The sequence below is a fragment of the Argiope bruennichi genome, chromosome 7 (genome assembly GCF_947563725.1).
Source record: "Argiope bruennichi chromosome 7, qqArgBrue1.1, whole genome shotgun sequence".
Classification (NCBI taxonomy): Eukaryota; Metazoa; Arthropoda; class Arachnida; order Araneae; family Araneidae; genus Argiope; species Argiope bruennichi.
Genome location: NC_079157.1, coordinates 65570554 through 65586974, shown reverse-complemented (window position 1 = coordinate 65586974; position 16421 = coordinate 65570554). Strand labels below are relative to the sequence as shown.

Genomic DNA, 16421 nt, shown 5'->3' with positions numbered 1-16421 from the left:
GACTTTTAAATTTCTTCAAGGTCGAACGCAGTCTCCATCTTTACATTCATGGGGATCTGCGAAATCTCTCACTGGCCTAGTATGCTCCCACAGGCGTCACGTGAAGCTGGATAATTTAAGAACATTGATCTTAGCCGACAACGAACTTGATAGACTTCTGCTGGTGTTAGAAGACGATGATTTCGAAGAGGAGGATTCTAGATCATCTGAATCCTTTGAAACAATAGATGCAACTGGAAAGGTAAATTGAATCTTGTGATTTTATATTTGACTAGCAAGGCTGGCTCGGATAGGGGCGAAGCGGAATTTCAATATCTCCAGTGTTTTCCAACGCAACTCATTTATTTAATTTTGTTCACGATATCGAAATCCATAAACAAAATTATACAAAGGGTGTTTACTTATTTTTAGAATGGTTTTGTGGGATTTTAATTAATATTTAAAATGTAAAGACTATTTTGTAAATGTCGGTCTGGTAGCCTCTTTTCTGTACTTAAAATTAGCTTTGTGATTTCCATGATAGAAAGGCTTTCATTAAATTTCCAGAGGTATTGATTTCCTATCTATTACTTTCTAGAGTTCACCAATCGTGTTGGGTTTGCATTTAGAAAAGGCTATTTTCAATAAATTAAAGCCATTGATAGGTGAAATGTCAGGGGAATTCGCAAGAATATGTAGAAAAGTTGTATATGCAATACGTGTATCTTCACTTTTTCAAAGACTGCAGTGGTACTTTTCGAAGTATGACTTACAGCTTCATTTTGAAGAAATTGCATACTTTAAAATTGATTGGAATAAAAAAAAATGGAATTTATTCTGTAAATATCGAACGTAAAACTTTTTCTTGATAGTACGTTAAATTGATTTTAATGGGTTCCCCCCCCCATTCTTCGTATTTTTAATTCCTTATTGCAGGAGAATTTTATAATAATTATAAACCTCGTACTGAAACTATCTTCCCATTGATAGAACCAGGATTCTACATTTTCTCTCTCTCTCCGTTTTCAACAAATAGGCCTATTTAAGTAGATCATGCATTTCCATTTATCTCCTTTTAAATGATTTTCATACAAGGTTCTATAAACTATTTTTTGAATAATGCGCCTTGGCTAAAGTCAATTATTATTATTATTATTTTTTTTTGTTAATCTTGATTTATCATTTTATTTATAGTTGGCTAGATGTATTTAAAGACGTTGCAATTGATTTCTAATTTAATGGTTTTTTTCTTTTTCCAGTGATTTCACTTTAAACATATTAAAAGCGTTACTACCTTTTTTGGGTGTTCGTCTGGGAGTCTCTTTTCATGTAGAAGTAATGATTGGTGGGTTTTTTTCCCCCTTTCGGATTAATAATTTTGTTTAATTTAAATATCATGCATTTCATAACGAATCATGGAATAGAAATACTTCTTTTTAGAAAGCACAAACATATGTCCTTCAGCTTGTTTATAAGCGACATTTTGAAAGAAGAATAAATTTGAAAATAGTAGGTGATATTTTTAATCTCAAATAATAAGCTATTGCTAAAAATTATTTCAAAACATTTACTCTTTTTGAATTCTTTATCAAAATCGTTTTAAAAAAAGATGTGTAAATACCCTCTGTACCATTCCTTTAAAACTTCAAATATGTAGGAAGAACGTAGTAAAAATAATTATCCCTCTTTCTCTGTGAAAAAATTTCTAACTACCGCTATAAATCTCTAGTGTGCAGAGACGGTGCCAGAAAAAGAATGGAACCCTTCTGTGTTAGTAAACTACTGCTGAAATGTCATGTATGGAACATCTCTAATTTCATAAAATTAGGACAATAAAGAAATATCTTTCTAAAATTAATGATTAAAATAAATCATACTATAGTGTTTTTAACGGATATTTGAAGTTTTAAAAGAATGTCTCGACATTTCCTGTATTGTTAAATGCCTACATTTTGCCATGCTTTTGTTTATAGTTTTATTTTAATGATAATTGATATATTTGATTAGATTCAACTAATCCTATGCTTTCACTGTAATTTTCGAAATCAGCACGTCAAAATTAGTACCAGTTTTCTTAGTTCATTACTGAAACAAATGAAACTTTGTAATTTGTTGGATTTTGATTAAAATACTTGCATATTTTGTAGTATCTCAAAATTCTAAAAAATTTAGTAGAATTTAAGCTTTCAATATTTTATTGTATGATTTTTTTTCCCTTCCAGGTTATGCAGTCAGATATCAAGAGTCGCATTTTGTTCCCAAATTTATCCATGTTGGATGTGAGTAATAACAGAATAAGTGAAGTCCCTGCTGTTATATCGGAGTTTAGTAACCTCTCCGTTTTGAATCTGAGTGGAAACAGTGGCATTTGCCAGTTGCCTCCAGAAATGGGTTTGCTTAGTAAACTGTGGAATTTAAACACTCGAATGTGCAACCTCAGCGAACCGTTAAGAAGCATGATCGATAGCAAGAAGTACAAAACCATGGATGTTATCGGATATTTGAAATCAATATTAGAAGAGTAAGTATTTTCAATTTCATTTTATTGAATGATTATAAAATCAGGGATCAACCCATTAGATCGATAGCTCAGAATCGGGCCCCGTGCAGAAATGCTTCTCCTATTATAATTAGGGAAAGGCAGGCAAAGTATATATCCTGGACGTCATTAGTAGAGAACGCAAAATTGAGTTTAAGAATTTTATTAATTTACCTCTCTCATATTACGAATAATATATAGCATTATCATCAAAAATTTGACCTCAGAATTTTTATTCACCTCTCAACGTTAAATCTGGAAGTCATATTTTTAAAATTATGTCTGACTGTCTGTCTGTAGACACGATAACTTCAAAAGGAAACGGCTTTAATGGATCGAATTTTGTATGCGATCATAACATCAAAATTATAAATTGCCGTCTAGTTTTGGACGAAATATGTTCATGGAAAATTTGTTTGTCCGTCGATGCGTGTACATTATGAATCGATAACGGGAAAAACAAGAACAACTAGTTGGATTAAATTTATCAATATCGATTTTACTAACCAAATTGTAGATCTGAATCATATTTTGGTTCACAACCTGAACCAACCTGAAATGTCTTAAATGCATTCTTTGGTTTCTTCATTATATAAAGTATAAAACGCGTCTCCTATTGGGCTTAGTATGCGAAGAAGCCGAGGAGCAACGCCGCACCCGCTGGTTTTTGTTGAACTCTTAATTCTAAAGTTCTAAAAAAAAACTCTCCAAAAAAATGTTGACTTACTTGTTTCCAACGAGACTCCGCACGTCTTAAAGCTTGCTCTGTATATAAAGCATCACATTTTTATCGTCAGGCATACGTGGTCGGAATAGAAGATCACTTGCTTGGAACACTGTTCCATCAAAGATGCATAATCTATATGAACTTGAAGCATTTTTACCTTGTCATCATAAGGCAAACATTCTCACATTAATACAGTGGAAGTTAGGGAGAAGATGCTTGTTCAAGTGCCTTATCTGGACATAAATTATTGGATTCATCAATAAATTAAAGATTGATTAAAAACTTCGTTAATTTAATGAGCCAATATAATTTATTGAATGAATACACTATTCGAACTAAGAATAAATAATTTTGGCATGTATTATATGTGGACTTTTATTATATGTAAACTTTTAGTGTAAAAACTTTATTTCGAACTTTATTTGAAAATTACAGTGAATTTGATGTATAATAATTCATTGGTTTGCTTTTTGTCTTTATCTTCCACAAAACTTATATATATATATATATATATATATATATATATATATATATATATATATATATATATACAGGGGGTTCATTAATTATTGTCGGGGTTTCCGTACCTCATAACATTCGAATAAAAAATATTACACAAAAACCGATTACGTATTCGTAAATTACAACTCAAAGAATTTTATTAATGATATTAAAGTGTAAAGCTTGCACAATTTGCATTTTGTAGGCATTCAGCTGAAGGCTATTATGTATTCTTAAATTCGCTGAACAAATTTTGACTCGAATTGAGGATGATGAAAATTACCTTCGGAAATGGTTCTTCAGTGACGAATCCACTTTTCATGTGTCAGAAAAAGTGAATAAACATAACTGTAGAATATGGGGCTCGGAGAAGCCGCACGATTATCGAGAATTGGAAAGAGATAGCCCAAAGGTGAATGTTTGGTGCGCTTTATCATATACTGAAGTTATTGGACCTTTCTTCTTTGCTGAAACAACAATAAACTCCGTGACAAGCCTTGACATTCTGGAGATGTATGCTGTTCCTCAGATGCAGCAACATCAGCCAGATGTGATATTTCAACAGGATGGTGCACCCCTACATCAGGGCATGATTGTACGTGACTTTTTAGACGAGAACTTTCCCGACAGATGGTGTGGAAGAGGTGGACCAATCTCATGGCCTCCGAGATCACCAGATATAACACCGCTGGACTTCTTTCTATGAGGGTTTGTCAAGAATATTGTATACAAGACCCCTGTGCCCTCCCTTGATGAACTGAAGCCCAGAATTGCTACTGCGATCCAAAATGTTACCCCACAAATGCTGGAAAACACTTGGAGGGAAAGCGAATTTCGTCTCGAGGGCAGCCATGTGCAAATTCATTAATCTTTTTAATATCATTAATAAAATTCTTTGAGTTGTAATTTTCGAATACGTAATCGGTTTTTGCGTAATGTTTTTTATTCGAAAGTTATGAGGTACGGAAACCCCGACAATAATTAATGAACACCCTATATAAATAAGAATCTTCTATAGGAGCAACAAGATTCATGCAATGACTTGGTATTTTTTGTCATGAATAATTAAAGAATCCGTGTAGAATATGAATTTAAAGAACTTTTTGCATAAAAACCAAATTCAAATTGTAAAAATTGTTTTTTTTTTTAATTTTATTTGTATGAATTTAATTAGAATAAAAAATGATTGTGCATTATATAGAAGGAAATCGGAAGCATATTTCTGTAATCTTTTTTTGTTCATTTTTTTAATAAATTATAAAGATTAAAAAAAATGCCTACACGGAAAACAGTCCACCAAGTTTATTGAAATCCGTTTTTTATATAAAAATTGAAGTAATTAATTTTTCAGATTTAAATAGAATATCTATTTAACTTGAAGGATATGAATTAAAGTCACGAATTTTCAACTAAACAATAAAATACAAATAAAACCCTCTTTTAGAGGTTATATTTCTCTCTTCTGACAATGTTATAAAATGTCATATAATGAAATAATTTCTGTTGCACGTATATTTTGAAATAAAACTATTCATTGTTAAGTATAATATTCAGACTTTTTTATGTATATAAATAGATTCATTTTAAATATTTTAACCTTTTTTAATGAGTTTACATGTTTTGTTTTCAGTGCTAAACCTTATGCTCGCATGAAGCTTATGATTGTTGGCATTGAAGGAATTGGGAAAACATCATTATTAGAACAGTTAAGAATTGAAGGCACTGGCAGTTATCGAAAGAAGCCACCTGAGGTTAGTTGTAAATTTTTCCTATGACATTCATTTTTCTAAGCATTGATATTTGGTCACCTGATAATGACTATGTAACTTGGATAGAGAAGAAAAATTTTAGAAATTCCATCATATAGATTTATTTTATGATTCAATTGACAGCAATTATTTTTTATTATTACATTTCGCTATTTCTCGAAACAAGAAACTATATAATAGAATTCAGAATATGTTATTAAATAGAAAGAAGAAGAAAAAAAAGTCTATTTAAAAAATGACGGTTGGTATTTCGAAACGAAGCAGAAATGTAATCGTTCCAATAGTGTTAGCGAATAATTTTGAAGCTTAATTGTAAAAACAAAAGTCTGTTTAGCAAAATTCCCATGCGTTTTTCAAATTTCTCTTCTTTGCCATTTTCTTGAGCTATTTCGTTACCGACTATCTAGTGCTCGTCTATATCTTTGGGCCGTCGGATAATTTTGCTCCGAAATGCATAAGCCATTGACAAATGCTTTGGAACATTTTATGCTATTTAAACACATTGGTAAAGAATTTTAATGATGCCTATCTATTTCATTTATGCTGCAAATTTCATTTATTTTCTGAATTGCATTTGTCTCAATTTGATACATTTAATATAAACTTGAATTATCGTTTTGAAAAACATGATTGTGGTTTAATTATTTTAATCTTTTTCTCACTTAGCACTGGGCTAAAAGAACAGGCAACAAGAATATAAATCTTAAAACAGCAAAAGGTATAAACATATCTACCGTGGGAGTTGATGTGGGTGATTGGGTGTACGAGAAAAAAATTCGAGGACAATCTAGTTATGGTCCTGTCGTTTTCAGAACATGGGATTTTGGAGGCCAAGTAAGTTCTTTTTAAGTTCAACATTTTTTTTAATAATCCTAGATTATAATTTATGTATGATAAATTTTCTAATAACTTATTTCTCTCCACATATTTAGAAAGAATACTATGCAACCCATCAATATTTCCTGTCTAAAAGATCTTTATATCTAGTCGTGTGGCGTATAATTGATGGTGAAAGAGGTGTTGATGGTATATTGCAGTGGTTAGTCAATATACAGGCAAGTTTTGCTTCTATTCTATTTTCTTTAAATATTTTTAATATTAATTTTAAAAATGTAAAAACTTTAAGAGTAATACAAAATAAAGAAGGTTTGCTGTAAACTCAAGGCATTTTCTCTTCATAATCTTATTTGATAGCAGTTATTTTTAAAAATATCTAACAAACTGTATGTGTGTGAATATCCATCTCAGAACTTTTTTTTTTTTTAATTTATTAAATAATAAGAGAAAATGGGTGCTTTTCCTTATAACTTCCTAAAATCTTTTAGTGCAAAAGTGATTTTTACATCATCTGGAATTTTTTTTTTTTTTTTTTACTTATCTTTTTTACAATACCGATTCCATTATTGTCCAGGTCTTTTCTTTAATTTTAATAATTTTTAAGATATTTTAAATAAATTTTGAACAATTATTTTCATTGTCGGAAGAAAAATAAATCGCTCTCATTATTACATCAAATAGTTTATCCTGAGTTTTTTGTATATTGTTAATATCCAAAGTTTGAAGATTTTTTTTTCCCCTTTGTAGTAATAAATAGGCTTCTGTTTGAAATATGGTTTTAATTTAAATTTTTTGTAAGGTTTACAATAATTACAATAAGATAACAGCTTCAAATATAAGCAATGGTGAAAAATTTTTAATAAAATTTATATTTTTAACACTGCTACTTTTTTTTCATAATACAAATGAACACATAAACATTTGATAACATTCTTAAAAATTCTTCTATTTTAATGCAATAAATTTTTATTGCATTGATTAACAAAAACTCTTTAAAAAATTCCAAAAATTATAAAATATGTTAATTTTTTTATACAAAAGAAATACTCCATTGCTGAATGATTTCATTCATTAACCTTATATATTTTATGTGTATGTTTTAATTTAGTAAGCAAGTTATTGGGTTATCTGAAAGTTAGTCATTTCCCGTTTCAAATTAAATACTTAATACTTTAAGTGTGACGTCAGATAAAGAGAATCAGGGCATGTATGCATTGCACACTGAACAGAATAAGTGTATATTTTCTTAAATAATACGATTAAGTCTATCAGAATGAAATTTAAAAAAGCTTTTAAAAGAATTATTAATAAACTGAAATTATTTTACTGACATTTTTTCATATGAAGAAATTTTGGCAAATCAGTTGATCGATTAAATGACGCGATTTTCAGTAATACTTTTACTATGTGTATCTGTGAGATGTTTATTTATTTATTTATTGAATATATGTTCATTTATTTTAATATAAGTCAAATTATTTTCACAGGCCCGTGCTCCTAATGCTCCAGTAATAATCATCGGAACTCATTACGATCTCGTAAAAGAACGCTTTCCACCTTCATACTCTGAAGATTTGCAGCAGATGATTCGTGATAGATTCATCAATGTTGTTGATGCAGATAAATGCGGCTTGCCTCGAGTCATAGATACTATAGAAATAAGCTGCAAAACTAGGCATAATATCAAGCTTCTATGCAATCTCATATATGATACAGTTTTTGAATTGAAATGCCCAGGTAAGTTTTTTTATTTAAACAGTTGCACCTATTGCCATTTATGTAACTCTTTTGCTGATTAATTATTAGCTTTGTTATTATTCTTGGTAATAGCTTTCTCATAAAGATTTTTCAACAAATATATATATATATATATATTGTATTACTGTTATTAATGTTGTTGAAAAAAATATTAGAATAAAACATTATACTAAATTAGATATAACTATTTTCAAATGTTTTAAAAATGAGATATAAATGTTTAAAGTTTTTTTAAATATAATTACATTAATAGACTGAATACCATGGATAAATTCCATCATTCAGTATGCATGATGCAAAACACTTTACAGGCTGACCACTGACTTTAGTTAGCTTTTAGTTATTTCTTGAGTAATAGGTGCTTACTAAATAGTATTTTTTAAAATTTCATTTGAATTTTTAACTAAGAATTCTTCGAAATTGTAAATTTTTCCTTATATAAATTCGGAGCATAATATCTCTCACAAACGATTTTTACAAATTTTTGAAATTGAAAAAATAAACTTTTTAATTATACTAATTTTATTTGCATATAATTTTTTCCCTAATTTCAAAATTTTCTTAAAAATATTTTTAGTGTATTTTGCAATAAAATATATATATATTTTTTTTTTTCAATTCATATATTTATACTCACACTGATTGTTAAAATGTGAAATATTTTTTTTTATGTTGGTTATCACTGCTATATAAATAAAAGTAGATTTTAAGAATAAAAGAAATATATAAGTGAATCTATCTTAAAACTTCTTGCAACTTGAGGTTTGAGTTTATTTACTTCATCATACTATTCTTATTTCATTTTTTTAAATACAAGAACATCTGGAAGGTTTGTAAAAATAGCATTAAATAAAATTTTTTTACTGTGTGTAGTATTTTCAAATGATTTTTAGATACAATTGTTTAAAGTTCTTTTTATTTTAAAAATTATCAGGCAAATAGTTAATACTCATAAAATGCAACTATATATTCAAAAACACAACACTGCTTTTAAGGTTTGGATTTATTTTATAAAATGTTCTTCATTTTCTATAAATTGGGCAGTTATTAAATTTTTATTCTGTTACTAAGATTTTTTTGTATTTTTTTTTCCATAGGAAGCAAAGAAAGACTGCTGGAGCAAAAAATTCCTGCAACTTATTTAGCTTTAGAAGATGTAGTCGGTATCCTTGCTGTTGATAGACATATACAAGGGAAAGATCCTGTATTAAGGGCTGAAGCATATAGGTAAAATACTGAATATCAGAGCTTTTCAATATTAAAATAAATGCAGTCTTTTTTTAAAAGAATTTTCTGAAATCAATTTCATATCAAATTTTGCTTGGACCTGTTATCCTTTTATCTAAATTTAAAGAATCATAACTAGATTAATATTTATTTTGTATATTACATATGACTTTTAGGAATTTGGTTATGCACGAAATGATGCAAAGGTATAACATCGCCTTCCGAGATCTCTCGGAACTGAATCAGGCCTCCACCTTCCTACATGAAAATGGTGAGAATGCATCCTATAAGCTTCATATTTAAGCAATTACAGAATATTAAAAAAAATTAATTAATCATTCGTATGTTAAAAATAATTATGAAACTTCTTTTCAGGAATACTTTTGCATTATGAAGATGCAACTTTGAAAGACCTTTACTTCTTGGACCCACAGTGGTTATGCGACATGTTGGCGCATGTAGTTACCATCAGGGAGATTAATCCCTTTGCCAGAAATGGTAATTTTTTACTGCTAAATAATGCATTTAAATTTATTTTTTCTCCAGAACATTTGTATAATGCTATTGTCAAATTTCCTTATATCAAAAATCTCTATATATCTATTTTCTTTCTGGAATTCTGTATTTTCAAATGAAAATGACTTCTATGTAATGAAATTTATTTATATCCAAATGAAGATCCAAGTTTACGTATAGTATTAAAAAAAAATATGCATACCATTTGCAGTCAAAACATACTGTGGATTTCAATAATAATAATAATAATAAAAGTAACTAAATAAAAAAAAACTATTTCCTGTAGATCAGAATTCGTTAACGAAAGAAAAGGGGGTGGGGGTAGTTACCATTTGTCAGTAAGTCATATGTTATTCTTTTCTTCAATTTTACTAATCAGTTTTCAAATTTGAAGTGATACTTTTGCTATAAATTTAGTTTTAAGCTCTTGATAGTGGACATTGTTCCTGAACAGAATAAATGAGAAAAAGATCGCTAAAATGAAGACTTAAAAACTGGAATGTTAAATAAGGATAAATAGAAGTGCAGTATCAGCAATTCCGAAATATATATATATACATATTGTTTATACATTTTGTAAAATGAATTTTCTTGGTAATTTAATTCTTTTTAGTCTTCTCTATCCTTAAAATTTTAGAAATGGATAGTTATTTTTAATGTGAAAGTAATTAAAAGTTTACAATATGTATTTCTATATATTTTAATTTCTATATATATTATTTCCTTTATTTATATGCATGTAGAAAATGAACAATAAGTTGAATATTTTCACAAATTCTGCTTTTCTTCTTATTTTTTGAAGGTATCATGAAAATAGAAGATCTGAAACATGTTTTTAAATCGTCTCAATTTGCTCCATCTGATGCACAAACTTATATATTAAATTTACTGAATAAATTTGAAGTGGCATTAACTTGGGACAATCGTACTATCATCATCCCTTCACTTTTACCCTCTGAAGAGCAGTTAAGAGCTGGTTTTCCTGGCTGTGATGTGAGGGTAAGAATTATGTAATATTTATTTATCTTTTTTTTATTTGTATGTAATCTGTACAAAAATTGTCATTCATTAATTAACTATAGATATCTTATTATTCTTTCTAAAAGTATCTTTTGTTTGCTTTTATACTTATGATTGCCATATGAAATTTTATTATTATTAGCAAAATAGTGGCATTTGTTTTTTATAATAATTAACTAACATGGTTTGATAAAAAAAAAAAATAGTGTATATTTCATTGACCTTAAATATTAAGAAAAAGCAAAATTAATATTAACATAGTCATATCTTAAAATTAATATCAAATTTAGACTTTTTTTTTGATGCTATGTCATTTCATATTAATGTTTTAAATGGCATTATAAGAAAGTGCAGTTTGATCTTGTGATGTAGAATTTGAAAATAAAGAGAAAAAAAAAATCTAAACTTTATGTGAAACGAAAAAAGTATAACAAATTAAAAGCGATTCAAACCTGTAGTCTGATGTATAATTTGTCTATTTTTTGTTATATTTTCAATAATGTTTATATTTCAATAATGAGCACACAAATAACTGTTTAATACCATTGCAAAATGCATGAGTAAAATATCAAGTTCTTAAACAAAGTAAATTATTATTGTTAAAATATAATTAAGATGCATTTTAAAAATTTATTAAAATAAGTGAAAATTTTATATGGAAATACAATCAATATCACTGAAAAACTAAATCTTAATTCAAATTTAATTTTAAAGTAATATAAAAATAATCTTTGGTCAGTAATATGCTTTGAAGTTATTGAAATCGAAAGTTGAAATTTCAGTTAGTTTTTATTTAAAAATTAACTAAAATTTTCAATACATTCATTCTTAACAAGTAGCTATTACCCAAGAAGTAAATATGTATCAAATTTGTTAGCTCTTATTCCAACTGTCTGCCTTAGAGAGCATTTCGAACAATTCGTTCATTGTTCCAATTTACAGATAATATGCCAGCCATTTAAAAACTGTCATATTACAAATTCAGTGTCTGCTGTTTTTAAAATGTGTATCGTAATTTTCCTCAGACGTGAGTAGCAGTTCCTGTCACATTAATTTTCAAAAACTGCAATATTCTAGCCTTTCAGAGTACAATTAAGAAGTTTTTGCCATTTTTTTCACTCGTAGTTTGTAAAAAAATTGCTTCAAATTCCCAATTTGTTGTAAATATCCCCTTTTTTGTTGAAAGACGGTCTTTTATTAGTGACTATTTCCGTTCATAATTATAAATTAGTGTGATATGTAGATTGTGTATACAGATTAAAAAGCATACTAAACACTCTGCAGGACGAAACTTTAGATCTAGTGAAAAAAATTTGGCAGGAACTTGCTCCTAGTGTAGTAAATGCACTGTATAAAAAAAAAAAAAAAACTTTTCAATTTTTTTTTTTTTTTTAATTTTTAATTAAACAAATTTTTTATATTTTTCTCAAAAGTTTAGTCACATGTTATTATGCAAAAATTATTTGTACACCACTGTAGAAATTTTTTTAAAAGTGCGCCTTTCCTGATGCCAATTTCATGTCCGTATAACTTTTTTCTCTGATTTTTATAAATAAAAAAAGCATTTTTAAAATAATACTTATAAGTATATCATACAATGGTATTTTTTTTATTGTTTTAGTAACTGCATTTAAACAAAGGCCTGGTGAAATGATATTGAATACTCTTTTTGTTTTCTCATTACCGCTCTCTATAATTAAGGGAAAGTTATAAAATTAAAATAAAAGGGCCAAATCAAAAAGAAACATTATCATGCTACATTGTTTTGGACTACAAATTCGAATTTCTTTTAGATGTTTTTCGCCAATGCTTATTTAGAACTTTTTTATTGAATGGGATTCATTAAATAAGTAATTTTTATTATCTTACATGTAGGTTCCAGTGAGATCACGAGTCTGGGCCATGCGTAAAAGTTATGGAAACAGATATTCTGTTGGCAATACACCCTTGACGTTGAAATTAACTACAACTGAAAAAAGACCTCAGCGTCCAGTCAGTGACGTCCCTCTTACAGCAGAAAGCATTAGTTCTCCCAAAGTGACCGACCCCTTAGAAAAAGATTCTGAAAATCCTGGCATAACTTGTTATGTCCGTCACAAGACGCAGATTGAAAATGTAATTCGACGTTTACTTCTAATGTCGTACTTTCCAAGTGGCTTCTGGTCAAGACTGATGACAAGGATGCTAGCCGATGATATTGTTGTAGAAATCATCCGCTCTTACTTCCTACTTCCTAAAGATGTAGATATGGATCCATTACTTGCCGCTGTGTTCAACCGACGAGCCGAATGGATTTGTTGGCAGACAGGCATGGAGCTCAGGTATCTAGATACCACTCTGTTTCGTATGAAGGAGCATTTAAGCCACCTGAACAACGCTCCTTTTGAGTATCGCCAGATGAAGTTCTTTGTTCAGCAAGAAGGAAGCTGGAGTGACATAGAGATAATGAATTCTGCTATTCTGGAGATTATCTTGCCGAATCAGACCGTCGTTATTCAGATTCCGAAAGTTGATTCTGAAGGTATTGTGATTGCTTATGATAATGTAGAGCTTCAACCTAACCCGGAATGCGTTGCAAAACTGCTTTCTGTTTCGGTGGATCACATTGATACACTTCTAGAAGACTGGTATCCAACGTTGGGAACTCGATTTGTACATACCTCTGAAGGTAAGATAAGTCTGGAGACTCTTTTTATTCTTATTTATGCATTGTATATTTTTGAAAAAAAAACTAAGCATTTTAGAAATTTCTTTTTAAAGAAATATTTCGAAATGGCGAAAAAACAATGCCATGAAAGTGGCACATTGTGCCCTCCCCATAATATTGCATAGAATATATAAAGAAAAAGTGTTGTAATTGTCAGAAAAGTTAACTTCGAAATTTATTTTATCACTCCGTTTTCTATCTTCCTATTTTCTGATAAAAAAACACTTTTAGAATTATATCTGTCTGTGAACTGCATGACTCAAAAACGATCGATTCCTGAATAATGATTGAGTCTTGATTACTCAATAACTCTACAATTTATTTAAATGAAGTTAAGCATATAACCTTGATTCTTAAATCTCAATTTTGTATCAAATTATAGATTCTATTGATCAAAAAGAAGGGACCCAAAATATTGTTATTTTTTTCTCTTATTTCTCTTTTTCCTTGTTTTTTTTTTTTTTTTTTTTTTTTTTTTCGCTATATTGCAAACTTTAACACAAAACATGCTTATTAGATAAGTGTATGAGAAAATGGAAGAGAGAATACTCGTTTTGGATAAACTTCTAATCATAAATTTCTCTGTTTGAAATGTTTGGGATGATTAGAAACTAATAAACATGAAATTGCTCCTTCGTTTAGTTTAATTATATTAACATCTGGTTTGGAGCAATACGAGGTCTATTTTGAGATGGATTGATTAATTTTGAATCCCATCTCAGATGACGAAAACAACACCTGAATTACCTTTCCCTACAATCTTTTGGATCCACAGGCGGACGTCTGATTCACGCTATCATACTTATCCTGTATTAGGTCCGCATATACGACGAATCTTCGGAGAATCAGATCTCGAGAACTCTCCAGGTCTGAAGCAGAGACTTAATCAATAGGCCACGATGCTTCAAATTGCTCATTCACACGTATAATTTTATTTGTTAAATTAATAAATAAAGGCGCAGTTGATAATGAACGTTAATAATTTGATGTGGGGCATGTTATTGATTCTTCACTTTTTTTAAAAACTTTCTTATTTCCATTTTTAATAGGTTTTTTTTTTTTTTTTTTTTTTTTTTTTTATGAAACATATTAGTGTTTTATTTTTAGATCTTGAAACTGTAGAAAATACCTTTCAATAATTTTGTGCATACAATTTCATGGGGATAATCATAAGATTAGAATTCAACTATTAAATTATAATAACCGTTTTCTTTTTAATATTTTCAGGAAAATTTCTAGTGACTCGACTTGTGCCATGCACTCAGTGCATTGTTGCTCATGTCAAAGAGGAAACTGGCTGCTCTGATAGAGGTCACTTTTCTGTGACTGACCATGCTTGGGAACCAGGCCTTTGGCATGGAGATCCACCATGGAAGACGGGGCTAGACTCCTGTTCATCTCGAAATTTATCCATGGGTAGCAGTGGCAAGCTTTCGTATTCGCCTAATCTCGCTCAGAAAAATAGAGGCTCACGCAGCAGCACAATGTCTCATGATAGTGATAGTGGAGTAGGACCTGACAGCAATAGCTCTAGGTATTAGACTTATCTTGATTACTTTTTTAATTAAGAATTGGTAATTAAGTTATTTTTAAAATGAGTTATTTTAAGTAATTTTTTTCTCTCGTATATCCTTTACTAAATTAGAAAGATAGGGGTTTTTCGTTTAAAAAAAACAAGATTAATGCAAAATGTTGATGTCACATAATTAGTAGAGGAACAACTATATAATATAACAGAGTCACTGAGCGTTTAAACTTTATGAGCACTAAAGAATATCTTTCTTAATTTATGTAATATCTCAAGAATTTAACAACAAAATTTTCTCAGATTCATTATGAACAGATCGATTAATGAACAATGTTTACTTTTAAATGCATTAAACACTAAGAAAATAAAATGAATCGTTTAAAATAATCGGTCGAAAACAGGTTTTAAAAAACTACTTAAAAAACAATGTACTTAAAACTATAAGCATATACAAAAAATATATAACTAACATAAATACAGTTTAATTACAAAAGCATGCAATTAACCTAAAAATAATTTAAATCAAGAATCATCCGTTGATAATATTGTCAACAATCAGAACACAATGCGCATGCATGAATTTTCAACGCCAGTTACGGTAACGCAAATGCGTGAATTTTTCTACGCCAGTTGGAGTAACGCTATGCAGATTAGAAATTTTTAATTTTCTTTATTCGGTGTTATTTTAATTCAAAAGTACTTCAGAATGAATCTGAAAGATCGATTAATTAACAATGTTTAATTTTAAATGCATAAAACATAGAAAAAAAATTAATAAATAAACAGAATCGTTTGAAATAATCGGCCGAAAAGCTTAACCTTGAGCCTCATTACTGTTGGGAAAAAAAACTGAAGCCTTACTCATTTGGCGTTGGGGAAAATGAAAAGATTTTTTGGCGGGAAAGTTAGTTTTTAATTAATAATTAAAATTTCAAAAAAAGGGACCCCAGGTGAACATTCCCGACCTCCAAGGTATACATGTACCAAATTTGGTAGCTGTAGATCAAACGGTTTGCCTGTAAAGCGCCAACACACACACACACACATTGAGCTTTATGTCAGTATACATAGATGAATCATTTAACGTAATGTATACGTTCCTTATTCCAAATGATAATCTATTATGAGTTTGATTCTGAATTTTAAATAATAAGAATCTGCATCAATTTTTATTTTTGAATTTCACCATATTATTAAATAGCTATTGCCTAGGGGCTTTAGGGCTCCCAACCTCTTAAAAGTTTTTGCTGCATTTTGAAAGTTATTTAATTTTATTCTTTCATTTAATTATAAAGACTGTGCAATTAAACTTT

The 16421-nt window shown here is 29.1% G+C and overlaps 1 protein-coding gene across 4 annotated transcripts in view; it reads left to right on the top strand.

Annotated features, from left to right (window-relative positions):
• LOC129974931 (leucine-rich repeat serine/threonine-protein kinase 1-like) overlaps positions 1 to 16421 on the top strand; it is a 174630-nt gene that overhangs the window by 143474 nt on the left and 14735 nt on the right. For all 4 annotated transcript variants that reach the window (XM_056087731.1, XM_056087732.1, XM_056087733.1 and 1 more), the window contains 12 exons: positions 21 to 241; positions 2202 to 2500; positions 5377 to 5497; positions 6182 to 6349; positions 6448 to 6570; positions 7840 to 8089; positions 9208 to 9337; positions 9514 to 9608; positions 9713 to 9835; positions 10656 to 10852; positions 12749 to 13541; positions 14808 to 15114. In XM_056087731.1, the coding sequence (XP_055943706.1) occupies positions 21 to 241; positions 2202 to 2500; positions 5377 to 5497; positions 6182 to 6349; positions 6448 to 6570; positions 7840 to 8089; positions 9208 to 9337; positions 9514 to 9608; positions 9713 to 9835; positions 10656 to 10852; positions 12749 to 13541; positions 14808 to 15114 (2827 nt within the window). The remainder of the gene's footprint in view (positions 1 to 20; positions 242 to 2201; positions 2501 to 5376; positions 5498 to 6181; positions 6350 to 6447; positions 6571 to 7839; positions 8090 to 9207; positions 9338 to 9513; positions 9609 to 9712; positions 9836 to 10655; positions 10853 to 12748; positions 13542 to 14807; positions 15115 to 16421) is intronic.